This window comes from Mercenaria mercenaria, chromosome 15 (assembly GCF_021730395.1).
Source record: "Mercenaria mercenaria strain notata chromosome 15, MADL_Memer_1, whole genome shotgun sequence".
Taxonomy (NCBI): Eukaryota; Metazoa; Mollusca; class Bivalvia; order Venerida; family Veneridae; genus Mercenaria; species Mercenaria mercenaria.
In genome coordinates this window covers 73,338,334-73,363,358 of record NC_069375.1, presented here as the reverse complement: position 1 = coordinate 73,363,358, position 25,025 = coordinate 73,338,334, and the positions used below count along the sequence as shown (strand labels likewise).

General features: G+C 37.2%; 2 protein-coding genes across 3 annotated transcripts in view; one reads left to right on the top strand and one right to left on the bottom strand.

Annotated features, from left to right (window-relative positions):
* The window catches only part of LOC123558671 (serine/threonine-protein kinase TNNI3K-like), a 123,228-nt gene extending 116,620 nt beyond the window's left edge, over window positions 1-6,608 (top strand). Inside the window, exons 16-18 of the mRNA XM_053524332.1 lie at window positions 2,625-2,854; window positions 3,741-3,812; window positions 6,485-6,608. Of these exons, the coding sequence (XP_053380307.1) occupies window positions 2,625-2,854; window positions 3,741-3,812; window positions 6,485-6,608 (426 nt within the window). The remainder of the gene's footprint in view (window positions 1-2,624; window positions 2,855-3,740; window positions 3,813-6,484) is intronic.
* Window positions 6,609-20,349: 13,741 nt separating this feature from the next.
* LOC123531948 (serine/threonine-protein kinase TNNI3K-like) overlaps window positions 20,350-25,025 on the bottom strand; it is a 28,035-nt gene continuing 23,359 nt past the window's right edge. Inside the window, exons 10-12 of one of the 2 annotated variants that reach the window (XM_053525693.1) lie at window positions 24,656-24,760; window positions 21,837-21,931; window positions 20,350-21,001 (exon numbers count right to left, since the gene is read on the bottom strand). In XM_053525693.1, coding sequence (XP_053381668.1) covers window positions 20,814-21,001; window positions 21,837-21,931; window positions 24,656-24,760 — 388 coding nt within the window. In that variant the 3' untranslated portion in view covers window positions 20,350-20,813. The remainder of the gene's footprint in view (window positions 21,002-21,836; window positions 21,932-24,655; window positions 24,761-25,025) is intronic. The other variant, XM_053525692.1, reaches the window with a different exon arrangement.

Genomic DNA, 25,025 nt, shown 5'->3' with positions numbered 1-25,025 from the left:
AGTCTTTTGAGATAAAGCTTTGAAACTTTCAACACTTGTTTACCATCACCATGTCCAGTTAAAGGCAAGAGCACATAACTCCATCAAGGATTTTGGCTGAATTATGGCCCTTTTTGACTTAGAAATCTGGGCTAATATTTCGTACCAGTCCACATCTTGACAAAGTCTTTTGAGATAAAGCTTTGAAACTTTCAACACTTGTTTACCATCACCATGTCCAGTTATAGGCAAGAGCACATAACTCCATCAAGGATTTTGACTGAATTATGGCCCCTTTTGACTTAGAAATCATGGTTAAGTTTTTCGTACCAGTTCATATTTTGACAAAGTCTTTTGAGATAAAGCTTTGAAACTTTCAACACTTGGTTACCATCACCATGTCCAGTTATAGGCAAGAGTACATAACTCCATCAAGGATTTTGGCTGAATTATGGCCCTTTTTGACTTAGAAATCTGGGTTAATATTTCGTACCAGTCCACATCTTGACAAAGTCTTTTGAGATAAAGCTTTGAAACTTTCAACATCTGTTTACCATCACCATGTCCAGTTATAGGCAAGAGTACATAACTCCATCAAGGATTTTGGCTGAATTATGGCCCTTTTTGACTGAGAAATCTTGGTTAAGTTTTTCGTACCAGTTCATATTTTTTGTAAAGTGTTTGACATATGGCTTTGAAACTTTTATCACTTGTTTAGTATAATAGTCTCTATCTGTAGGAAAGAGAACATAACTCTGTCATCTATTTTGGCTGAATTATGGCCCATTTTGGACTTTGAAATTGGTTCTGTTTCCATACAAGTCCATGTTTTGTCAAAACTATTTGACATATGGCTTTTAAACTTTGAACACTTGTTTATCATTATGATTTCCATCTGTAGGCAAGAGTACATAACTATTTTGACTGAATTATGGCCCTTTTTGGACTTTGAAATTGGCTCATATATTGCCATTTAGTGCAAGACTTATCGAAATCAAAGTAATACAGGAACATTGTTTGTCTAATCTATTTATTTCTTTTGTCTGAATATCCGTGGAAATATTTTGACACCATTCTTCAATCAATTCTTCGAATAGTCGAGCGCGCTGTCATCAGACAGCTCTTGTTTCTTACAGGATTCACAAAAACCTTGAAAAGCTCTTTCATTTGATGCTTGCCTTTGAAAACTTGACAATGACTAAAATACTTAAAAACTTGAAAAGTACTTTGGAAACAACTGCCTGAATTTTAACCAAATGGTCTGTCAGCAACATGTGTTTTGGAAAGAATAAATTTTAAAAAGAAATATAAACAGGAAGACATGAATATAATTTGAAAGAAGATGTAGCATAAAAGACAACTATTTATGACAATTTACACAAAGTAATTTCTACTATAACTCCATTTTGGAAATAGCTGATAAAAGTTGTTGAGAATAGAAATGCAGTTTGGGAAAAATAGTCCTTGAAAAAGTAAAAATAATCCTTGAAAAAGTAAAACGAAAGTACTGGATATGTACTTGGCCAGACTTGAAATATTGCCTATCCTTTCTGTTAATAGGACAGGCCAGACATCGCTGAAATACTGTCTATCCTTTCTGTTAATAGGACAGGCCAGACTTGGCTGAAATACTGCCTATCCTTTCTGTTAATAGGACAGCCAGACTTGGCTGAAATACTGCCTATCCTTTCTGTTAATAGGACAGGCCAGACTTGGCTGAAATACTGCCTATCCTTTCTGTTAATAGGGCAGGCCAGACTTGGCTGAAATACTGCCTATCCTTTCTGTTAATAGGACAGGCCAGACTTGGCTGAAATACTGCCTATCCTTTCTGTTAATAGGACAGCCAGACTTGGCTGAAATACTGCCTATCCTTTCTGTTCATAGAACTGGCGAGACTTTGCTGAAATACTGCCTATCCTTTCTGTTAATAGGACAGCCAGACTTGGCTGAAATACTGCCTATCCTTTCTGTTAATAGGACAGGCCAGACTTGGCTTAAATACTGCCTATCCTTTCTGTTAATAGGACAGCCAGACTTGGCTGAAATACTGCCTATCCTTTCTGTTAATAGGACAGGCCAGACTTGGCTGAAATACTGCCTATCCTTTCTGTTAATAGGACAGGCCAGACTTGGCTGAAATACTGCCTATCCTTTCTGTTAATAGGACAGGCCAGACTTGGCTGAAATACTGCCTATCCTTTCTGTTATAGGACAGCCAGACATCGCTGAAATACTGCCTATCCTTTCTGTTAATAGGACTGGCCAGACATCGCTGAAATACTGCCTATCCTTTCTGTTAATAGGACAGGCCAGACTTGGCTGAAATACTGCCTGTTCTTTCTGTTAATAGAACAGGCCAGACTTGGCTGAAATACTGCCTATCCTTTCTGTTAATAGAACAGGCCAGACTTAGGCCAGACTTGGCTGAAATACTGCCTATCCTTTCTGTTAATAGGACAGGCCAGACTTGGCTGAAATACTGCCTGTTCTTTCTGTTAATAGAACAGGCCAGACTTGCAGAAATACTGCCTATCCTTTCTGTTAATATGACAGGCCAGACTTTGCTGAAATACTGCCTATCCTTTCTGTAAATAGGACAGGCCAGACTTGGCTGAAATACTGCCTATCCTTTCTGTTAATAGGACAGGCCAGACTTTGCTGAAATACTGCCTATCCTTGAGGATTGTAAACACTCTCCAACTGTGATGATGCTTAGCAACCCATCAGAGTATCAGCCTGTCCCGCTTTCTGCAAGCCTTCCTGCTGTCATACGAGACCATGAGGGGGACAGTGAGGGTAGAGCCACACCCCCTCTCATTGGAAATGTCAGTGCCTTAAAGTCGAGATGGGAAATGGAAGCTTCCAGAAACTGGTAAGTTACATTTTTATAAGGACTGGATTATAAATTTTGCTAAAAATGGTCTTTCTTTGAAATTGGAGTTCAGTCACTTCAGAATTATGGCCCTTGAAATACCAAGAAACACTCAGATTTCTTCCGCAGGTTTACCCCCAAACTGCGTCCTTTTGGTGTCAAGAAAGCGCACATGCACATGTGGATTAAGTAAACAGTATATAAAGACTGACTTACTATTTAGATTAGGCAGTTGTGCGAGACGTGCACTTTTCTCAAAAGTATCTCTTGTTTAGTTTTGATTTTAAAAGGACACTTGATACTGTCGTTTTGTTTTAAAAAAAAATATTATCTACTGGAAAGTATTATTGAATCCATTCTTCTTTTATTACCTCCCTTTATTGTTCCGACAGTATAAGTTCATGCTCAGCATTGAAAGTAATTCCTGACTATGTAATTATTCAAGCTTTCTTTTTGGAGAACATATTTGTTTGTTTAAACATGAAATTGAAAAGTACTAATGAACGTTAGTCAAATTCATTGAATCAGGTTTGGCCTGTCCGCTTAGCTCAGTAGGTAGAGTGTAGGTCTATGGATCGCGAGGTCGCGAGTTCGATCCTCGGGCGGGGCGTGTGTTCTCCGTGACTATTTGATAAACGATATTGTGTCTGAAATCATTAGTCAGCCACCTCTTATTCATGTTGGGAAGTTGGCAGGTACTTGTGGAGAAGAGGTTTGTACTGGTACAGAATCCAGGAACACTGGTTAGGTTAACTTCCCGCCGTTACATGACTAAAATACTGCTGAAAAATGGCGTTAAATCAAACAAAAACAAAACAAATGAATCAGGTTTGTATTTTTTATTACAGATATATTATTAAACACTATCTTCTTTCATACATTTCAGTGTTGAAGATATGCGAACTAGGTTACCATTTCCACAACTTGATAAGAATGGTATGTATATTTGTATATGTTTGTAAGCTTATTAGTCCCCTACTGGTTGAAAACCAGTTTCGGGGACTATAGGAATGCGCTTTTCCGTCATTCCGTCCGTCCGTCCGTCTGTCCGTCCGTCCGTCCGCAATTTCGTGTCCGGTCCATAACTCTGTCATCCATGAAGGGATTTTAATATTACTTGGCACAAATGTTCCCCATGATGAGACGACGTGTCATGCGCAAAACCCGGACCCCTAGCTCAAAGGTCAAGGTCACAATTTGAGGTCAAAGGTCAACAGGGCTTTTTTCCTGTCCGGTCCATAACTCTCCCATCCATGAAGGGATTTTAATTTTACTTGGCATAAATGTTCCCCATGATGAGACGACGTGTCATGCGCAAAACCCGGACCCCTAGCTCAAAGGTCAAGGTCACAGTTGGAGGTCAAAGGTCAACAGGGCTTTTTTCCTGTCCGGTCCATAACTCTCCCATCCATGAAGAGATTTTAATATTACTTGGCACAAATGTTCCCCATGAGAAGACGACGTGTCATGCGCAAAACCTAGACACCTAGCTTAAAGGTCAAGGTCACAATTTGAGGTCAAAGGTCAACAAGGCTTTTTTCCTGTCCGGTCCATAACTCTCCCATCTATGAAGGGATTTTAATATTACTTGGCACAAATGTACCTCATAATAAGACGATGTGTCATGCACAACTTTCAAACCCCTAGCTCAAAGGTCAAGGTCACACTTAGCAGTCAAATGTTAACATAGCATGAACAGGGTCTGTTTCGTGTCCGGTCCATAACTCTGACATTCATTAAGGAATTTTAATATCACTTAGCACAAGTGTTCCCCATGATGAGATGACGTGTCGTGCGCAAATCCCAGACCCCTAGCTCAAAGGTCAAGGTCACAATTGGGGGTCAAAGGTCAATAAGGTTTTTTCCCTGTCCGATCCAGAACTCTGTCATCCATCAAGGGATTACAATATTACTTGGCATAAATGTTTCCCATGATGAGACGACGTGTCATGCGCAACACCCAGTACCCTAGCTTAAAGGTCAAGGTCACACTTTGAGATCAAAGGTCAAGAGGATTTTTTTCCTGTCCGGTCTATAACTTTGTCATGCAAAGCAGGATTTAGATATCAGTTGGCACAAATATTCCCCTGGATGAGACAACATGTCATGTGCAAGAACCAGGTCCCTAGGTCTAAGGTCAAGGTCATATTTAGAGGTCAAAGGTCAAATTCAAGAATGACTTTGTACGGAACATTTCTTCTTTATGCATGGAGGGATTTTGATGTAACTTGGACCAAATGTTCACCACCATGAGGCACCCTTGTTTTTAGAATTACGTCCCTTTGTTGTTACTATAAATAGATTTTATTGTAACTTTTTTATTACTGGCGGTAGAGAAAAATCGAGACCACTTTTCTGTGGTACAGCATGCATGTTACATCCAATTTTTAGGTGTATTTTGACCTATCTCTACCTGGTAAAGAGTTTCTTGTGGACTTATATTATATAGATTTTTTTTTTTTTTTTTTTTTTTTTTTTTTTTTAAAGATTAATTTCCCTTTGTTGTTACTATAAATAACTTACATGATAACATTTTTATAATCAGCCAAAAAAATTCAATATGAAAACAACTATAGGTTTTTATATATATAAATTTTAATCAAAGTGTTTTGTTATAGCATATTGTATATATCGTACAAGATGTTTATACACATTGAGCGATATCAGTTATTATGTATTACTGCAGTAGAGAAAATAGGTTGCCTTCCAGTAGGGGATTTGTATGCATGGCAATACTTCAGTCACTTGTTACTCTTGCCCTGGATATGACTTCTCCAGAGACTGTAGTAAAATTTTTGGAAGGTATCAAAAATCACCCTCATGTAACCGTGCATGTTAATCAGGAAGGACTCGCTCACAAACTATTGGATAGTTTCGTGTATGTCGTATAGTCAAGCGGAAAAATGTAACTTCTGGCTTTATTATCGTTACAGACCGGAAACTTTGGCCTACTCAATCAGAACCTTTGAGGCAGCCATGGTTTTGATCACAAACATACAAGTTAAGATGCCGTTTAGTAACAATGGGCGCGCTTGAATGCAAAAATGTTAATATCATCCAAATCGCGAGATCATCCTAATGCATTTGGTTCTACTACCGAAACATGTTAGCGACCGTGTGCCATTTTTGACTAGATTTTTTTATACCAGACGTGCTCTTTATTACATAAGTCATCTTTCATACCATAGTTATCTGTTGCACTGTACTATTAGTACTTTGATTATTAGAGGACAGTGCAAGATACAGAAAATCCTGCAATTTCAGATGCTGCCTTGATTCTTTAGTATGCCTTACATAAAGCTCCTAGTACACGGGACTCTTTTTTCCAATGTTAGAAATCTTTGTTGAAGGAGCAGGGACTCTAACTCAAGACACCTGGTATCATAGTCAGACATTGTTACCACTTTACCATATTGTCTTCTCTCGATATATGTCGTGCACATTTTAAAAGTATCTACAAACTTGCCTATTGAATTATCAGAACTATAATCATATCTTGTTCTATGGCCATTCTAATGCATGAGCATAGGGAGACTTGCCAGCTTCGCATCCTTGCAACAAATTGAAATGATATAAGTACTGTGACCTTTTATGCCTCTTTACATTTGATTATTATTTACTGTTTTCCAGGTTAGTATCAGATCAACTGAGTACTCTGAGAATTCTGTACCTTCTGGAAGAGCGACGCGAATCTAATGAATCAAACAGTCACAATTCCTTGACACAAGATGTTACCTGTCGTAAGATTGGATGAATGAACCCTTGAGATAGATTTGATTTAGGCTCGTTTCCTGCAGCATCACGGTCCATCCGTCTTCCATGTGTTACCTTAATGTTTAGCTTTGTTATTTCAATCAACCGTCTCTTGTCTTGTTTGCTGGCATTAACATTGATTTAAAGAGACTGGCCTCCAGATCGTTCGACAACAACAAAAAATGTTTTAGATATCTGGAAACTAATGCTATATTTCTTTAAAGTGATTTTAAACTTAATTACATGCACAAAAAGACTATATGTTACGGAAACACATGAGAATTATTTTTTTTTGCAAGTATTTATTATGAAAATTGAAAAGCTTTTGTAACGCTTTACTCGTAATAACTGCCTCAATTATAGGTATCTATATTTAATGTGCAATATTATATACCCTTCTAGAATGCGCTAATTTGATTAGTCGAAATGAGTGCAGGCGCCGATACGTTAAAAGTGATATTGACCTGCAAAAGAGATAATGACTCTTGTGATATCACATTTTCCTATATGTATAAAATGAATGCATTTGAGAAGGGCGTTTAACACAACAGTTATAGACTTGTGTCTCGGTCAATATAGGTTTTAATGACCTGTAAAAATATAATTTTACAGGTCCATAAAAACACATACTGACCGAAACATAAGCCAATATCTGTATATTGAACACTTAAAAGCCTCCATTGCATTATTGGGATCCGATTCCGAGGGTCATCTTTTTTTTCTTGATTTATCGTTTTTAAAATAGTTTGAGAAACAAACTGACACATACTTAATGTTCAAAATACATGTAGATTACACTTCAATTTTTTAAAGAAAAGATCTTGTTTTAGCCAAAATCTGGAGGTCAGTGCTTTTAGGAGAAGTGTAACCTGACAATTGTTATAGGAAATAGTAGTGTTTCCTCTAATTTAGATAATAATTTCATTTCTGTGAAGCAGGATGACGGAAAAATGAAAAAAAAATGGTATATAAAAAGATTTAAATGACGATCCATGTATAGGTTAATTTCTTACGATTCAAATATTTTTAAGATTTTTAATTAGTTTATTGAGCAATCTGAAAGCACTAGTTCCCTCTGTCAGTTTTTCGTATAAATTTTTCATGATTCAGTGCTGTGTTCGAATCACAGTCTCTCACCGGATACTATGTGTGTAGTGATATAGACTTGACAATTGTATGTACTAACAGTACTAATATATTCCAATTTTAAGATTTATGCATTACAAATTGGTCTGTGTGGGGGAGGGGGGGTCCGTAACACTTTTGTGTCCGCCTCTGTATCTTCTAACCCTTAAAGGATTTCATGAAACTTGGTTCAATGATCACCTCATGAAGACAATGGCATCACCGAATCAGCCTTGTTGCTCAAGGTCAAGTTACACGCCAAGGTCGAAGGTTGAGCCTTCCATTTTGTGTCCGCCCTCCATATTCTCCTAAACCTTTTCCCCTTGAAGGAATTTTAGAAAAAACTGGTCAATGATCACCTCATCAAGGACCGATCTGTTCTTAACCGAATACATGAGTCAGTTAGAGATGCTAGACTTAAGGTCCAGGTCTTTGACAACTTTTGAGGATTACGTTTTTGAGCCTTCCATTTGTGTGCTACGCCGTGGTTTGTTCTCGTTTACACCCTGTTGTGATTGTTGCGAAGATTTGCCATCAAACTTGGGAGGTAAGAATGATCACCTCATCAAGGTGATGTGCAGAACCAATGAGTCAGCCATGCCGGTTCAAGGTCAAGGCCACAATTGAGGATCAAAGGTTTGAGCCGTCCATTTTGTGTCTGCTCTGTATGTCCTATTTCCCTTGAAGGGTTCATATATAACTCGAGTCAAATGATCACCTCATCAAGGTGATGTCCAGAACTCATGAGTCAGGCCACCTGGCTCAAGGTCAAAGGTTTTTAGCCTTCCATCTTGTCTGCTCACATCTCCCAACCCCTTGAAGGAATTTTATAAAACTTGGTGTCAAATGATCACCTATCAAAACCAATGTGCAGAATTAGGTGTCAGCCATGCTGGCCCACAGTCAATAACTATATTTCCCCCCCCCCCCCCCCCCCCTTTTTTTTTTTTTTTTTTTTGCGGTCACAACTTTAAGAGTGAAAGGTTGAGCCTTCTTTGTGTTCACTCTGTATCTCCGAACCCTTAGATTTTCATAAAACGGGGTCAAATTGATCACCCTAAAGACATGTACAGAATTTATGATAGCCGTGTAAGTTCAAGGTCCAGGTCACAGCTTCTAAGGGCAAAGGTTACCCTTTAACTATCCATAGCAGTGGCAGGAGGGTATTGCAATCTTTTCAGACTGCCTTGTTTGTGTTGTATTTGTATTATTTAATAATCAACCTACAGGACAGAATAACTCCCCCCTCCCCGTGAACAATTTCTTTTCTTAAACTGCCTTGATAGATCTCAACAACTTTTTTATCTTTAGACATATTAGATCCTCTGGGGACACTGACTTTTTATTGCCACTACACTACAGCCAGAAATAGAATGCTCTTAACTGACTTCTTTTCAACAACAGTTCAGGTGATCTTCAAACTTGGTCTGTGACATTTTTATAAGGTTTTCTCCAAAACAGATACATGTGGGAGTGCTTGGCCACATCGAATAGTCCCTAGAGCTAAGAATAGCCAACACTGCTTTAAACTTGTACTTTACCTCCCATGATCCACCCTGAGAGCCCCACTTATCAAACTTGTCTGTAGCCATTTTTGAAAGTTACTCTCCTACGTCTGTTCAGATCAGGTTATTCGTCTCATTATTGACAGCTAGAGCAAAACTAGAATACCTACTGGATAGAGCTTTATCAGGTACTACAGTTAAAATTGTATTTAAATTGAAGCTCTAATACATTCAGTGAAATAAATGTGGCCGGGGGAGAGATAAAACAGTCAGCATTAATGAGCTTCTAGATTGATCTTATCCCAGGTATATACATACTATTATTATACACCTTGGTATCAAATTATTTTGGTACCATATTACTACAGGTTCTACATCCCATCCTGGTTTAAAATGGAGTACATGGTCTATCTAAGTGGCCACCAGGAGCTGCACGACAACCCTATGCAAACTCTACAGGTTATAACAACTTACATGTCTATATGACACTGCATTGCCACCTTCACGTTATTTTGCTGTCAATCGAAGGCAAACTTCCCGACGAGACCATGATGGTGGGCACTAAGAGTTGAAATGGAATAACATACACACATATTCTTCCTTCTTGTATCAACTTGACTGGCTCATACCCCAACCTCAAACCTTATGTATGAAGCAACTCCACATCCTTAAACCAAATACCGCTCGCTCCTCGTATCCTGTTAAATTTCTTTCAAACTGCGAGAGACTTGTTCCTTTTGAGAGGAATTGATGATTAAAATGAAAAGAAAATATCTTGCCCCGATGAAATTTGGTCTAGGCGGGATCATCAATTTAAACTAGGTTGTAGTATGACTTGTGGCATTTTTTTTTCAACATTCGTCATTAAACAGTCGCATCCCAGACCCCTATGCTCTGTTACGAGTTGTGTTTTTACATGGTTTTACACTGGATCATGGATAATCAATATTTAACTTTACTAATCTTGGTAGTAGTTAAGAACCACATTGTGCCAAATTAATTACTTCTATGTTTCAGATTGTATTGTGTGCATTTAGTTATGTCGTTGAACTATACAACCGCCAGCGCCCGATCCCCCTCCACCTTTACGGGTACACATCCGAGCCTGTCACAAACTTTTATATGTAGACATGAATTCATTTTTAGTACCTTAGTCTCTTTTTTACAGGGAAGGACAGAGTCTACGTCAATTAATTCACATCCCTTTTACACATATGGTATAATGTTCTTAATGCTCATGAAGGCTAAGACTTTTTTCTAGATGTTATTTTGCAGAGCCACAAGTTCACCAATTCTTATACATTTGTATGAAAGTGCCCAATAAAATTAGGCCCAAACAACTTGTGGCATTCTTTGGCATTTTTTTCCAAGTCAGCGATACTTTCAGCTCCGTTAAGTTTGTTGGTTTTTGTCTTGATCTGTACTGGCTGGAGAGAAGACAGGTTTTGATCATAACTAGAGAGCTTGCCGTTGCAAGGCCAGATTCCGATCGATAACGAAGAGATGATTGAGACCCCACCCCGTTGCGAAGACATGCGTTTCGGGCTCAATTAAATAGGAAATGCATCTTATGCTCCTATGCATGCCAGTCAGTAGGACAGCCTAGATGACCCTTATTGCTTTTGGGGTGAAAGCGCCCAAAGGGCAATTCCCTAACAATGACTTCGAGACTTTAAACGGTTCCCATAAGGAAAGTACAGTATTCTTAGACAAACAGTCGTCACATCTACTACAATATGGACGATGGAAATAACCTTGACAGTGTGTCAATGGGCTTTTATAATAGCTTACATTAATTGTATAATGCGGCTTGAATAATGTTTGCATTTGAAGTGACCGTGTAGGATTACTTTTGTGTAAGGCACGGTACTTAGTTCAAGATCCAGGAATTTGTGATAATGAAGGGAACTGCCGACAGTTCCATAGTGAAACTATCAATGCTTTCAAATTGTAAGAATCAACCGAGTTATTTCGAAAATAGGAGAATGTAGGACAATGTTAGAATTCTTTTACTACAGTTTACCGTTTATCGTAAAAATATTCGGATATTGCACATTGCTTTATGTCATGCAAATAATGAAAGTGGACTGTATATGATTTTGACATAGGAACGTTAGTACTAATTGCATGCCATCATCTCTATCCTTGATGGAAGAATTTCAGTTGTGGTTTCTCCCCCTCTGAGCGAAAGTGCTCACAAGGACGACTCCCACCTGCTAGGACGGAATGGAGAAAACCAAACTGTATTTATACTTTTTCTTATTTTCTTCTACCGATGTACAGCCTCCATGAACAAAACTCTTGCTACTAAGTTACATTGCAGCGCAAAAAATGATTCACTTCTTTCACATTTTTTTTATTACTTGTTATAAATATAAAACAGAATTAAAATACATGCATGCTTTTCGCAAGGCCATCCTTATTACTGACCCAACCAGTGCTTCCTCCTCTTCTGATTTAAACGCCCCCCCCCCTTTTATAGCAGGATATCACTTTGTTTGTGACTCGTAATGGCCCCCACCATACTACCCTCTTCCTAGATGTATCCCATGCAAGAACTTCCTTCCGGTAAGGCGACTGAAATCGCCCTTGTTTTTTAGAATAGCACCCTCAAAGCCCGAACACTCTAGCAGATTGCCCCGTTGATATGTACAGATAGAACAAGTGCCAGACTATAACAAAATATGCCCATCTTCGAACTTAGCCAAATGCAAAGGACATAATACCAAGGGTTGCCCGAGGCGATTCGGGGATTATCTTACTTGGCTGAGATATTATTGCCCAACAAACATTGTCAGCAAGGTGGGTGAAGATCAGATGAAAATGAAGACTAGTGTCGGACCCCAAACTAATTTTGCGGGTTAATTTAGGAGCAGCAAACAAAACCAGAGTGCCTGAGGCGCGATTGCCTGCTGGTTATTGTGGAACTTAGCCCAAAAATATTATGCCCACAAAACATTTTCAGCAAGTTTTGGTGAAAATCTGATTTATTATAAAATGTTAGACAGGCTAAATTCTTAGTTTGTCAAGAAATTCAAGAGTGGATTTGGTGGTTATCGAACTTGGCCCATCGGTATTGTGCCCATGATGCACAACATGTCAACAAGTTTGGTGACATCAGATGTGGGATGAGAGAGTGGACAAGGCTAAATTCGCAGGTTTGTGAGTTATTCAAGGGCCATGAATCCTAGAGAAAGCTGGTGCGCTTTGGTTGTTATAAACTTGCAGAAATCATATGCCCACAAAACATTGGGTCAGCAGGTGGTGAAAGGATCTGAGAAAAACTGTTTGTACTTAGATAGCAGACAAAGCTAATTAATTGCTGGGTTTTTGTGGTTTGTTTTTTGAGTAATTCAAGCACCAATAATCCAGAGTAACGAGACGATTGGGCTGGTTGGTTATATCGAAATTGGGGACGAGATATTATACCGACAAACATTGTCAGTAATTTTGGGTGAAGAGTGGATGGAAACTTGTTTGACTTTCATAGAGAGCAGACAGACTAAATTTGTTTGTTTTTTTTTTCTTTGGGTAATTCAAGTACAATAATTCCATGAGTGCTAAAAGGATTTGGCTGGTTATTTTGTAGTTAATCAAGGACCAAAAGTTAAAGTGCCGTGAGAAGATTTGGCTGGTTATCGAACTTGGACGAGATATTATAACCACAAGATTGTCGTAGTTTGATGAGGTCGGATTGAAAATTGTTGGACTTAGCCGAAAAGGCCTAAATTTGCTGTTTTTTTTGCTTTAATCAAGCACAAATATCCACGAGTTGCTGAGCGATTTGGATGCGTTTATCGGAACTTGGACGAAGATCTATAACCACAAACATGGATGTTAGTTTGGTAAAGATCGGATGATGAAAATTGTTCGACTAGCAGAAAAGACTAATATTTGCTGTTTTTGTTCTGTTGAGTAATTCAGCACAAGAATCAATGTTAGTGCCTGAGGGACGATTTAGCCTGGTTTTTACGAACTTTGCCGAGATATTATACCCCACAAACATTCTGTCTGTAAGTTTGGTTAAAGATCGGATGAAAATGGTTAGACCCTGCAGACAGACTAAATTTGATGGTTTGTTTTTGAGTAATTCCAAGCACAATATCCATTGAGTGCCTGGACGATTTTTTAGCTGGTTATCGAACCTTTTTGACGTAGATATATATACCCACAAACAGTGTCTGTAAGTTTGGTAAAAGATCGGATGCAAATTGTTCGAACTTAGCCAGACAGGACTAAATTTGCTGGTTGTTTTTGAGTAATTCAGGACAATAATCAAAGAGTGCTGAGGACGATTTTGCTGGTTTATCGAAATTGACGCGCGATCGATATTTAAACCCACAAACATTGTTCAGTCTGTTAAAGATCGGATGAAAAATTGTCGACTAAGCAGACAAGACTCACCCATTGCCTGGTTTGTTTTTGAGAATTAATCAAGACAAATCAAAGAGTGCTTGAGACGAATTTGGCTGGTTATCGAAACTTGGACGAGGATATTTAATCCACAAAACATGTCAGTACGTTGGTAAAGATCGGATGAAATGGTTCGACTCTTAGAAGACAAGACGAAATTTGCTGGTTGTTGTTTGTAGTAAGTGCCTTACACGTGACTACATAACCCTTTCAAAGGAGTGCCTGAGCACGATTTGGCAGGTTTATTGAACTTTGACAAGATATTATACCACACAAATTTGTCCAGTATAAATTTATGAAGTGAAACTTCGTAGGAACATGTTCCACTTAAGGCGGACATGCTTTTGGAAGCGTCGTCCACCCCCCATTGCCACGAGTGTCCCATATTTTTTGCCCCGCTCTTTCAGAGGACGGGGTGTGGTATAAATAATAACTTACTGCATACTTGGATGGGGACAAATCTTATGAAAACAAGGTTTAGTAATAACTAAAAGTCAAAAAACTCATTGACATCTTTAACAGTTTCTAGATCGTAGGAATAAAGTATAAAAATAGATGTAATAAGGAGTATAGATCCACAGAATAAAAAATAACCCGATTATACAAATTGAATCATTGGCAATGTACATACTTGTGGCAAAAACCACATCGTTTCCTTCACACAAAAACTGATACGAAATGCTCATGCTTAGGAGTTGAAAATGAAACACTCCAAAATGTTGGAGACGAGGCCCATAGACTCCTGGCCCCAAAACACAGAAAGTATTGGAGCAAAGACACGCATCGCTCACAGTATATTATATTGATTAACATATCAAATAATGGCGCCCCACCTACGACCCCCCCACACTAAAACTCTGGATCAGCTAAACTACAATTCTACCTTATCTCCATTACTAAGTCTACCGGTTGAAGGTGATAGTACACTTAGTGCCGATTATAAGTACTGGGTGGTTAGTAGTGGTGCTGATATTACAAGGGTGATTGATAGTGTTGATACGATATTAATGGGATGACAATATTGGCCAGGTGCGGTACTGATATTCCAGGGATGATAGTATGTGTGCAGATCTTACGGGAGGTGATGGCATAGGTGATGATATTACCGGATGCTAGTCTTGGTGCAGATTATACGCGGTGAGGCATCCGGTGCTGCTATTGCACACACAGGGCTGACTAGACCGGTGCACGCTATACGAAGGTGTGGGGGATGAGTAGGGATGGTGATGCTGATCTTAACCGAGGGTCGGCGGTGATAGTACTGACCTGATGAAATTACAGGGATGATAGCTAGTGGTGCCGGATATACAGAGATAGAGTGATAGATTGGCGCTGATATTACTGGGGTGATAGTATCAATTGGTATGGATATTACGGAGGTGATGGTATTGACGCCGATATTACAGGGATGATGGTATTGGTGCGGAAATTACGGAGGTGATAGTATTGACGCTGATATTACAGTAATGACAGAATTGGTGCAGATATTACGGAGGTGAAAGTATTGGTGCTAACATTACCGGGGTGAGAGTATTGGTGCGGAAATTACCAGGATGATAGTATTAGGGCGGGTATTACCAGGGGGATAGTATTGGTGCGGATATTACCGGGTTAATAGTATTGGTGCTGATATTACCGATGTGATATCGATTGATGCGGGCCTGATAATAATGCATGATAGTATTGAGTCAATGACAAGAATGTTTTCAATCGATAATTATGTGAAAAATAGTTAACAGTATTCCTTACCCCCCCCCCCCCCCCGCGCGAATACCCAGAGTTAGTAATAGGAACGCATTAATAAATAGCAATAAGTTGCTCATTGCGTCATTCATTAAATGTCCAAGAATTTTACTGCTAAAAATGCATAATTCTTTGATTAGAATATTCATCAATGATACTCAGAAAAAAACAAAAATACAGAATAACATTTCAATTTAAACAAGAAAAGGAAAACCGGCAATGCCACGAAACCAGGTTTTCAAAACTTTATAAGAGAAACAGAATCCAGAAGTCATAATATACGCCAGTCACAGCAAATTCATGCTTTACTTGACTGGCTACCGTATGTGACAGATGTAATTTAATTTTGTGGTGTTTAGTAATATGTAATTCTTATGTGTTTTTCTAAGTCCACAAAAAAACCCTTTCCGGGTAGGATCCCTTAAAATACCCCAAAATTTTGAAGTAACAACTTGTTGCCCCAAAAAAAAAGTGGTTTGGTTTTTCCCCTACGGTCAATTATAAAAAAGTTACAATATAAGTTTTTTATAGTAAAAAAATAAGGGAAGTTTTTTAAAAAAAAAAAAAAAAAAAAAAAAAATACAAAAAAAAAAAGTCCACACAAAAACCCTTCCCAGGTAGAGTTTGGGTAAAAATACACCTCAAAATTGGTGAACTGCATGTTGTCTACGAAAATGGTCTCGATTTTTCCTAGTCTGAAATAAAAAAGTTAAAATATAAGCTTTTTTAGTAACAAAAAAGGGAAAAAATTTCTAAAGAAGGGAACTGGAAAGACATTTCGTTCATGTGGTGTATAATTGTCCCAAGTTACATCAAAATCCCTCCTGCATGTAGAAGATAACCCTAACCAAACCAAACCCCAAACCCTATTTTTGACAAGCCCTTGCCCTTGACCCCAGAAACCCCAAAATCAATCCCAAGCAAAACTTTATTAAGTTTTTATACCCCAAGTTTCTCTGATAGCTCTTTCCAAAGTTAAGTTATTGCCCGGAAACCCTTTTTCTATTTTAAGTAACAGGGGACCTTGCCGCCCCCAAAAAACCCAAAATCAATCCACCCTTTTGTCTTGATAAAAAGCTAATACATCCCAAGTTTTATTCAAACATCTTTATCGAAAAAAAATTATTGCCCGGAAAACCTTTTTTATTTTAAGTAACGTGACCTTGACCTTGCCCCAGAAATCCCAAAATCAATCCAACTTTGTCTTTATAAGTACAAAAAACCAGTTTTTCAAATTTCCCTTTTTTACCGAAACAAAATTATTGCCCGGGAAAAACACCGTTTGCCCCCGCCCACCCCGCCCCCCCCCCCCCCCCCCCCCCCCGCCCCGCCCATTACCCAATTAAAACTAGGTTTTCGTTGAAACCTGGAAAAAAATGTTTTACATAAGAATACATTTTTTTTATTAGAAAAAAAATTTAACCAAAAAACATCGAAAAAATGTAAATCTATTATTAACATTTAAAGGGTATTGGGCCCCGTAACAGAAATTTTAAAAATGGCTTTTGTTTGGAAATTTCTTAGTTGACCGTGCTTCACATTTTTTTGAAAATTTTTAAAAAAATTTAATGTCCCGTTTTTCAAAAATTTTATGAATTTAGGGTATTTTTTCAAGCTTAAGTAGAGACAAATTTCAAAGGGCGGCCTTTTCAAGAAATTTGCAGAAATTCATTATAAACAAAAAAAAACAAGGTTTGTATCTTTTTTTCGGGTGTTAAAATTTAAGGATTTAATGAGACAAATTCATCCCCAACATTGAAAAATTAAAGTCGAATCCTGTGGGTTGTTTTAAATTTTTTTGTATTTCTTTAAAAAAAATAACAGTGGGCAGAGTAAAACTCTTACATGTCTTCCACAATAAACTAAAAAAGAAGGCAAAATAGAGAACTTTTACCCCGTAACTCGGTTTTTTTAAAAAGATGTCTAATTCTCCCCCTTCTTTTTAGGGGTTTAAATTTCATTAACAGAAAGAAATCGCTTATCAAAGAATATTTTCACTTCAGTAAAATAAATCAATAAAAAAAAAATTGGGAAAGTAGATCCCCCGGAAAGCTTGAAAGAAGTCGGTAAAGATTACTAAAAAAAAAAAGAAAAAAAAAAGAAAAAATAAAAAGAATTTTGGGCCCGTGGGGGGAACCACGCCCCCCGAAAATTGCAGTCAAAGTAGGTTTATGGTAGAAAATTTATACTCTTCGAAATAAAGTTTTTTCTACGGGCCTAATACCCTTTTGATAAAATTTATTTAAAACTGTAATATTTCAGTCTTGTATGTGATTAAAAAACTGTCAATAAATTTAGTACTTGTATGTGAATTCATAAAAAATTTGTACATTAAAAATATTTTACGTCTTGTACGTGAATTCATAAAACTTTGACTTACATATTTAAGATTGTATGTGAATTCATAAAATTTGTACAAATTTCACGTACTTGTTGTGAATTTTTAAAAATTTGTACTATCATTTCACGAAATTGCATGTGAATTCATAAAAACTTTGTAGAATTCATAAAACTTTGTACATATACATATTTCACGCCTTGCATGTGAATTATAAAACTTTGTGAATTCATAAAAATTTGTAATTCATATTTCAGATTGAAGTGAAATTATAAAACTTTGTACAAAATATTTTACGTTTTCTTGTATGTGAAATTTTTAAAAAAATTTGTAAATCTATTTCAAGTACTTTTGGAATTCATTTAAAAATTGTCAAATTTACGTACTTGTATGTGAATTCATAAAACTTTGTAAATACATATTTCAGCATTGATGTGAATTTATAAATTTGTGAATTCATAAAACTTTGTACTATACTATTACTATTTTTATGTGAATTCATAAAACTTTTCTTAATATTTCAGTATTATATGGAAATCATAAAATTTGTACATATTCAGTATTGAGTGAATTCATAAAAATTTGTACATATACAAAATTTCAAGTATTTATGTGAATATAAAATTTTGGAATATACTTTCACGCACTTGTAGTGAATTCATAAAACTTTGTACAATTTAGTACTTAATGTGAAATTATAAAATTTGTCTTCTATTTCACGTACTTGTTGTGAATTTTATAAAAAATTTGTACTATTTCACGTACTTAATGTGAATTAAAAATTTTTACATATACATATTTCAGTACTGTTGTGAATTTATAAAATTTGTACATTTTCACGTATTATATGTGAATTTTAAAACTTTTACATTTCATATTTCAGTTTTTGTATATGAATTCATAAAACTTTGAAATATAATATTTCACATATGGAATTCATTTTAAAATTTTTAATATTTCACGTACTTGATGGATTTATAAAAATTTTGCCTTATATATATATATATATATTTCACGTACTTTATGTGAATTCATAAAACTTTGTAATATACATATTTCAGTACTTTCATGTGAATTCATAAAACTTTGTACATTTTTCACGTACTTTTACGTGAATTCATAAATCTTTGTTCATATTTCATCAAGAATATATAGTAAACAAAAATAGCTACAACATAAAACTATAATAACCAAGATTTTTATTGAATTTGACCTAGCGCCCTAGTTTTTGAGAACACATAAACCAGATATTTGTTGACCAAGATTTTATGAAACAAACATTTTGAAAACGTTTCATGAATATTGGAGATAAAAAAATGGGCTCTACGTGTAAACAAGTTTCCTTTTATTTTATCTGGGCAAGGTTCGAAATATCAAAAAAAACCTTACGATAACTTACATGGGGATATCCAGTTTTTAAATAGGCGAGAATAAAAAAAATGTTGCCCCTGAGTGAAAAAGATTTTGCACTCTAATGAACTGATGGGACTGTTCTAAAAGTATTTTTTAGCTACCTGGGAAAATGCTCAAGGGGGGCTTTTTTGGGTTTCCCAGTGTCCGTCGTCGTCGTCCGTCCCCTTTATCGTAAAAAATTTGACCGTTAACCTCTAGAGGTACAATTTTTTGGTAATTTTTAATGAAAGTTGATCAGAATGTTACTCTCAGTAAAATCTTCGACGAGTTCAATATTGGACCATCTGGGTCAAAAAATAGGTCAACATGTCAACTCAAAGGGAAAGCTTGCTAACACTTTAGAGGCCCCATTTAAACTTTATCTTCATAAAACTTGGTCGAATGTTAACCTTGTTTTTTTTAGGTAAGATTGAATCTGGGTCAGTGAGGTCAAAAACTAGGTCACCCGGTAAAAACAAAGATAAAAATTTTTACCCCTAAGGCCACATTTAGTCAATTTAATAAAATTTTCAGAATGTTAATCTTGGTGTCTTTTGGTAAGTTAAAAAATTTGGGGTTTTTTGGGGCAAACAAAAGGTACCCGGGCAAATCAAAAAAAAAGCTTGTTAAAACTCTAGAGGCCAATTTTTGATGACTGTATTTTCTGAAAACTTTGGGCAGAATGTTTAAACTTTATGATCTTTAGATAAAATTTAAATCTGGGTCATGAGGGTCAAAACCCAGGTACCAGGTCAAATCAAAAAAAAAAGTTAGAGGCCCCATTTTTGATTTCTTAAAAAAAACTTTGGGTTTGAGTTAATCTGGGTGATCTTAACGTCAACTTTAAAACTGGGTCGGTAGGGTCAAAAAATTGGTCACCAGGGCAATCAAAGAAAAACTGTTACCTAAGAGGCCCATTATGCTATCTTAAAGAAAATTGGTAGAATGTTAATCTTGATGTACCTTGTTCAATGCCCACATAATTGCTGTTGATCTTCCCTACCACTCACTGCCTCCACTCTGATCTAGTAGGTATAATACAAGCCCGATATCCTACCTTGTTCAAATGCCCACATAATTGCTGTCTTATCTTCCCTACGCTCACTGCCTCCACTCTGATCTAGCAGGTATAATACAAGTCCGATATCCTACCTTGTTCAAATGCCCACATAATTGCTGTCTGATCTTCCCTACACTCACTGCCTCCACTCTGATCTAGTAGGTATAATACAAGTCCGATATCCTACCTTGTTCAAATGCCCACATAATTGCTGTCTGATCTTCCCTACACTCACTGCCTCCACTCTGATCTAGTAGGTATAATACAAGTCCGATATCCTACCTTGTTCAAATGCCCACATAATTGCTGTCTGATCTTCCCTACGTTCACTGCCTCCACTCTGATCTAGTAGGTATAATACAGGTCCGATAACCTACCTTGTTCAAATGCCCACTTAATTGCTGTCTGATCTTCCCTACGTTCACTGCCTCCACTCTGATCTAGCAGGTATAATACAGGTCTGATATCCTACCTTGTTCAAATGCCCACATAACTGCTGTCTGATCTTCCCTACACTCACTGCCTCCACTCTGATCTAGCAGGTACAATACAGGTCTGATATCCTACCTTGTTCAAATGCCCACATAATTGCTGTCTGATCTTCGCTACGTTCACTGCCTCCACTCTGATCTAGCAGGTATAATACAGGTCTGATATCCTACCTTGTTCAAATGCCCACATAATTGCTGTCTGATCTTCCCTACGCTCACTGCCTCCACTCTGATCACTGACCGATGCCACTAGATTTATATCAGCTCCCTTTTCCAGTAAATACTGTACAACACGAATGTGCCCATGATAACATGCACTGTGGAATGCTGTAATGTTGTAACATAAAAATATATTTCACTGGTTGAAGGTGCGGATGGGAATATGTGGCTAAAGGGTAACTGTTAGGTGGTAAAGAGGCTCAGCCGAATTACAAAACAGTTACACGATAGCCTGATATTTCCATCCATACCTTCAACTGGTGAGAGGTTCTTTTTTTGCACGTATTATTCTTCAATCTGCAGAAGATATAAAGAAAAACAAAGGGTTTTTTTTTAGGCGCTATTTTGTTATAGTAGCATATGAGTTTATGCATTCATTCATAAATTACAGCATGTGAGTCATCTTAGACCCCTGGGTGTAAGAGGAGTTTTTCTAGCACCGGAAAAGCACAGGAAAAATTTTAATGCTGTCCAGCATGCAAGAAAAAAACATTCTTTACCAGCTCTATAGTACTGCCTCCCTAAAATGTCTTGGAAGAGCCAATAAATCATTGATTAAGTATTAAGACATGTCAACCTAACCCTTTTCTGATCTTTTTTATTGTCACCTAGAGCTAAAACTAATTTTTTCTTTATCTCATATTAGTAGTAATTCTCAGTTCTATAATAACAATAATTCCAAGAACATTTTGTATTACCCACGATCCCTAGCGGTTAAACTTTTGACCTCTAGATTATGTGTCTTGTATTCTCCCTACAGAACTAACAATATCAACATGTTTCCATCAGACTTCAATCCATGTCCAAAATAACATTGAGACTAGTAAACTGTTATTTTTCATTAACTTTCATTAAAGCTTGAAAGCAGTTGTATGACCGCGGATGTCAATGTTAATCTAAATAAACCAAACAAAATATGTACCAAACCAACCGGCAGACTTACCTGTATGGCCATCCTTTCCCTGGTAGTTTATTTTCACACCTGGTTGGTCAAGGAGAAATTTAATCATATCCAAACTCTTGCCACTTGTACATGCACTAAAATCCAGATAAGAGATCATAAAACCAAGTGCCTCTGGTATAACCTGCTCTCGCTGCTTTGTACATATGTTGGTTTTTAATAGAAACAAGAGCTTGTAGAACACCAAATGCCCCCCTTTATACATCCAGTAATTACACAAGGAACAGAAATTATTTGATCACTGTACATGAAAGTTCTACTGTTCTGGGTCAGTGTGACCTTGACCTTTGACCTTTGACCTAAAATCAATAGGGGTCATCTGCTGGCCATGATTAATCTCCCTATTAAAGTTTCATGATCCTAGGCCCACACAATCTTAAGTTATTGTCCAGAAACGGTTTGACTGTTCTGGGTCACTGTGACTTGACCTGCTGACCCCAAAATCAATAGGGGTCATCTGCTAGTCATGATCAAACTCCCTACCAATTTTAATGATCCTAGGCCTAAGCGTTCTTGAGTTATCATCAGGAAACCATTCAACTGGTCTGGATCACTATGACCTTGACCTTTGACCTACTAATCTCAAAATCAGTAGAGGTCATCTGCTGGTCATAATCAACTTCCCTATCAAGTTTTGTGATCCTGGGCCCAAGTGTTCTCAAGTTGTCGTCTGGAAACGATATAACTGTTCCGGGGCACTGTGACCTTAGCCTTTGACCTACTGACCTCAAAATCAATAGGGGTCATCTGCTGGTTATGAACAACCTCTCTATCAACTTTAATGATCCTAGGCCCAACTGTTCTTGAGCTATAACGGTAAACTGATTGGTCTACATACAGACCGACTGACCGACCGACATCTGCAAAATACCCCTCCTTCGAAGGGGTGCATAAATATTGACATTATGCAAAGTTGTGCTAACTGTTCGGTTATAGAAAAGGAACTACTGAAATATTTTTAAAGTATATTAACTTCAAAAGAAAGCTCTCTTCTTAAAATAACAAGAGGCCCAAGTCGCTCAACTGAGGCCAACTTTGACCTACATGTAATTAGATCTTGCTTGTGACGAAGTATTAAATTTTAAAAAAAAAGTTAGAAAAATTATATTTTTAGCTCTAGCGGCCCAAAAAAGGGGCCAAGTTCCCCCATTTAAACAAACTTGGGACAGGACCAAATAATCATGCTACATACCAACTTTGATGAAGATCCATCACGCAGTTATAAAAAGAAGTTGTTTAAAATGTATTTCTGATTTTAGCTCTTCCGGCCCCTAAAAGGGGCCAAGTGCCCCCATTTGAACAAACTTGGGAGAGGATCATATAATGATGCTTCAGACCAAGTTTGATGAAGAACCATCCAGTGGTTCATGAGCCCTAACAGACCCTTAAAGGGGCCAAGTGCCCCCACTTGAACATTGAGAATGGACCTTATAATGATGCTACAGACCAAGTTTGATAAAGATCAGTCAAGCCACTGATGATAAGAAGTTGTTCAAACATATTTCTATTTCTGGCTCTAGCTGACCCGTAAAGGAGCCAAGTGCCCCCATTTGAACAAATTTGTGAGAGGACCTTGTAATGAAACTAAACACCAAGTTTAATGAAGATCAATTAAGCAGTTCATGAGAAGAAGTCGTTTAAATGTTTTTTATTTTCAGCTCTAGCGGCCCCTAAAGTGGCGAAGTGTCCCAATATGAACAAACTTGATAAAGGACCATATAATGATGCTAAAGACTAAATTTGTTGAAGATCAATCCACCAGTTCATGTTTAGAAGTAGTTTTAATGTATTTACATTTTTAGCTCTATCGACCCCTAAAAGGGGCCAAGTGCCCCCAATGGAACAAATTTGGGAGAGGACTTTATAATAAAGCTACAGACCAAGTTTGATGAAGATCCATCAAGCTGTTCATGAGAAGAAGTCGTTTCAAGGTATTTCTATTTTTAGCTTTAGTGGCCCCTAAAAGGGGCCAAGTGCCCCCATTTGAACAAATTTGGATGAGGACCTTATAATGATGCGACATACCAAGTTTGATGAAGATCCATCAAGCGGTTCATGAGAAGTTGTTTCAAGTTATTTCTATTTTAAGCTGCAGAGGCTGCTAAAAGGGGCCAATGGCCTCCATTTGAACAAATTTTGGAGAGGACCTTATAATGATACTACATACCAAGTTTGATGAAGATCAATCAAGTATTTCATGTTGTATCTGACAGATTCATCATGGAATCCAAGATTTATTTTTGTTGAAGATATTTTGCAAGCTTGTATCAAATCAAACCGTAAACAAAGTCTCTGTATGGCTGCAAAAACCAAATAGCAAATTTTGGCCCTTTAAGGGGCCATAACTCTGCAACCCATGATGGGATCTGGCCAGTTTTCAAAAGGAACCGAGATATTAAGCACATACTATTTGTTTGCAAGTTTTAATAAAGTTGATTGCAAAATGTAGTCTCTATCGTGTTCACAAGCCAAAAATAGCAAATTTTGGTCCTTTAGCAAGTTTTATTAAAGTTAATCGCAAAATGTGGTCTCTATTGTGTTCACAAGCCAAAGATAGTAACTTTTGGCCCTTTAAGGGGCCACGCAACCCATGATGGCATGTGGCCATTTGTTGAAAGGAACCGATATATTATGCCCATACAAGGTGTGTCCAAGTTTGATAAAAATCAAATACAAAATGTGGTCTCTCAAGTTCACAAGGAAATGTGGACAGACAGACGGACGACAGACAACGGGAGAAGGGCGATCACAAAAGCTCACCCTGTCAGTACTTGACATGTGAGCTGAAAAGTAGAATATACCTGTGTAGTGGAGTTTCACTGAAGATATTTTCCTTTGTTATACTATCAAGCCCTGTTCTTGAAATCAGTTGTTTAACAACTTCTACTTTACCATTGTAACACGCTCTATGAAATATATGAAAATAATAGTTATTACTTAAACAGAGAAAAAATCAATTTCTTTTCTGAGAAGGGAATATTGCTGCAAATCCACATTTCAAGAATCTTTTCTGATGATTCAAACAGTTAATTTCTAACTGCATCATACAATGTGCTCTAAAATCATTAATTTTCGTGGGGTTTCCATAGCTGTGTCAGTTTACGAAAGTAAATTCTAACAAAATATATACAACTGCCTTTTATTTTCTCTTCTTAATTTGAAAACTACAAA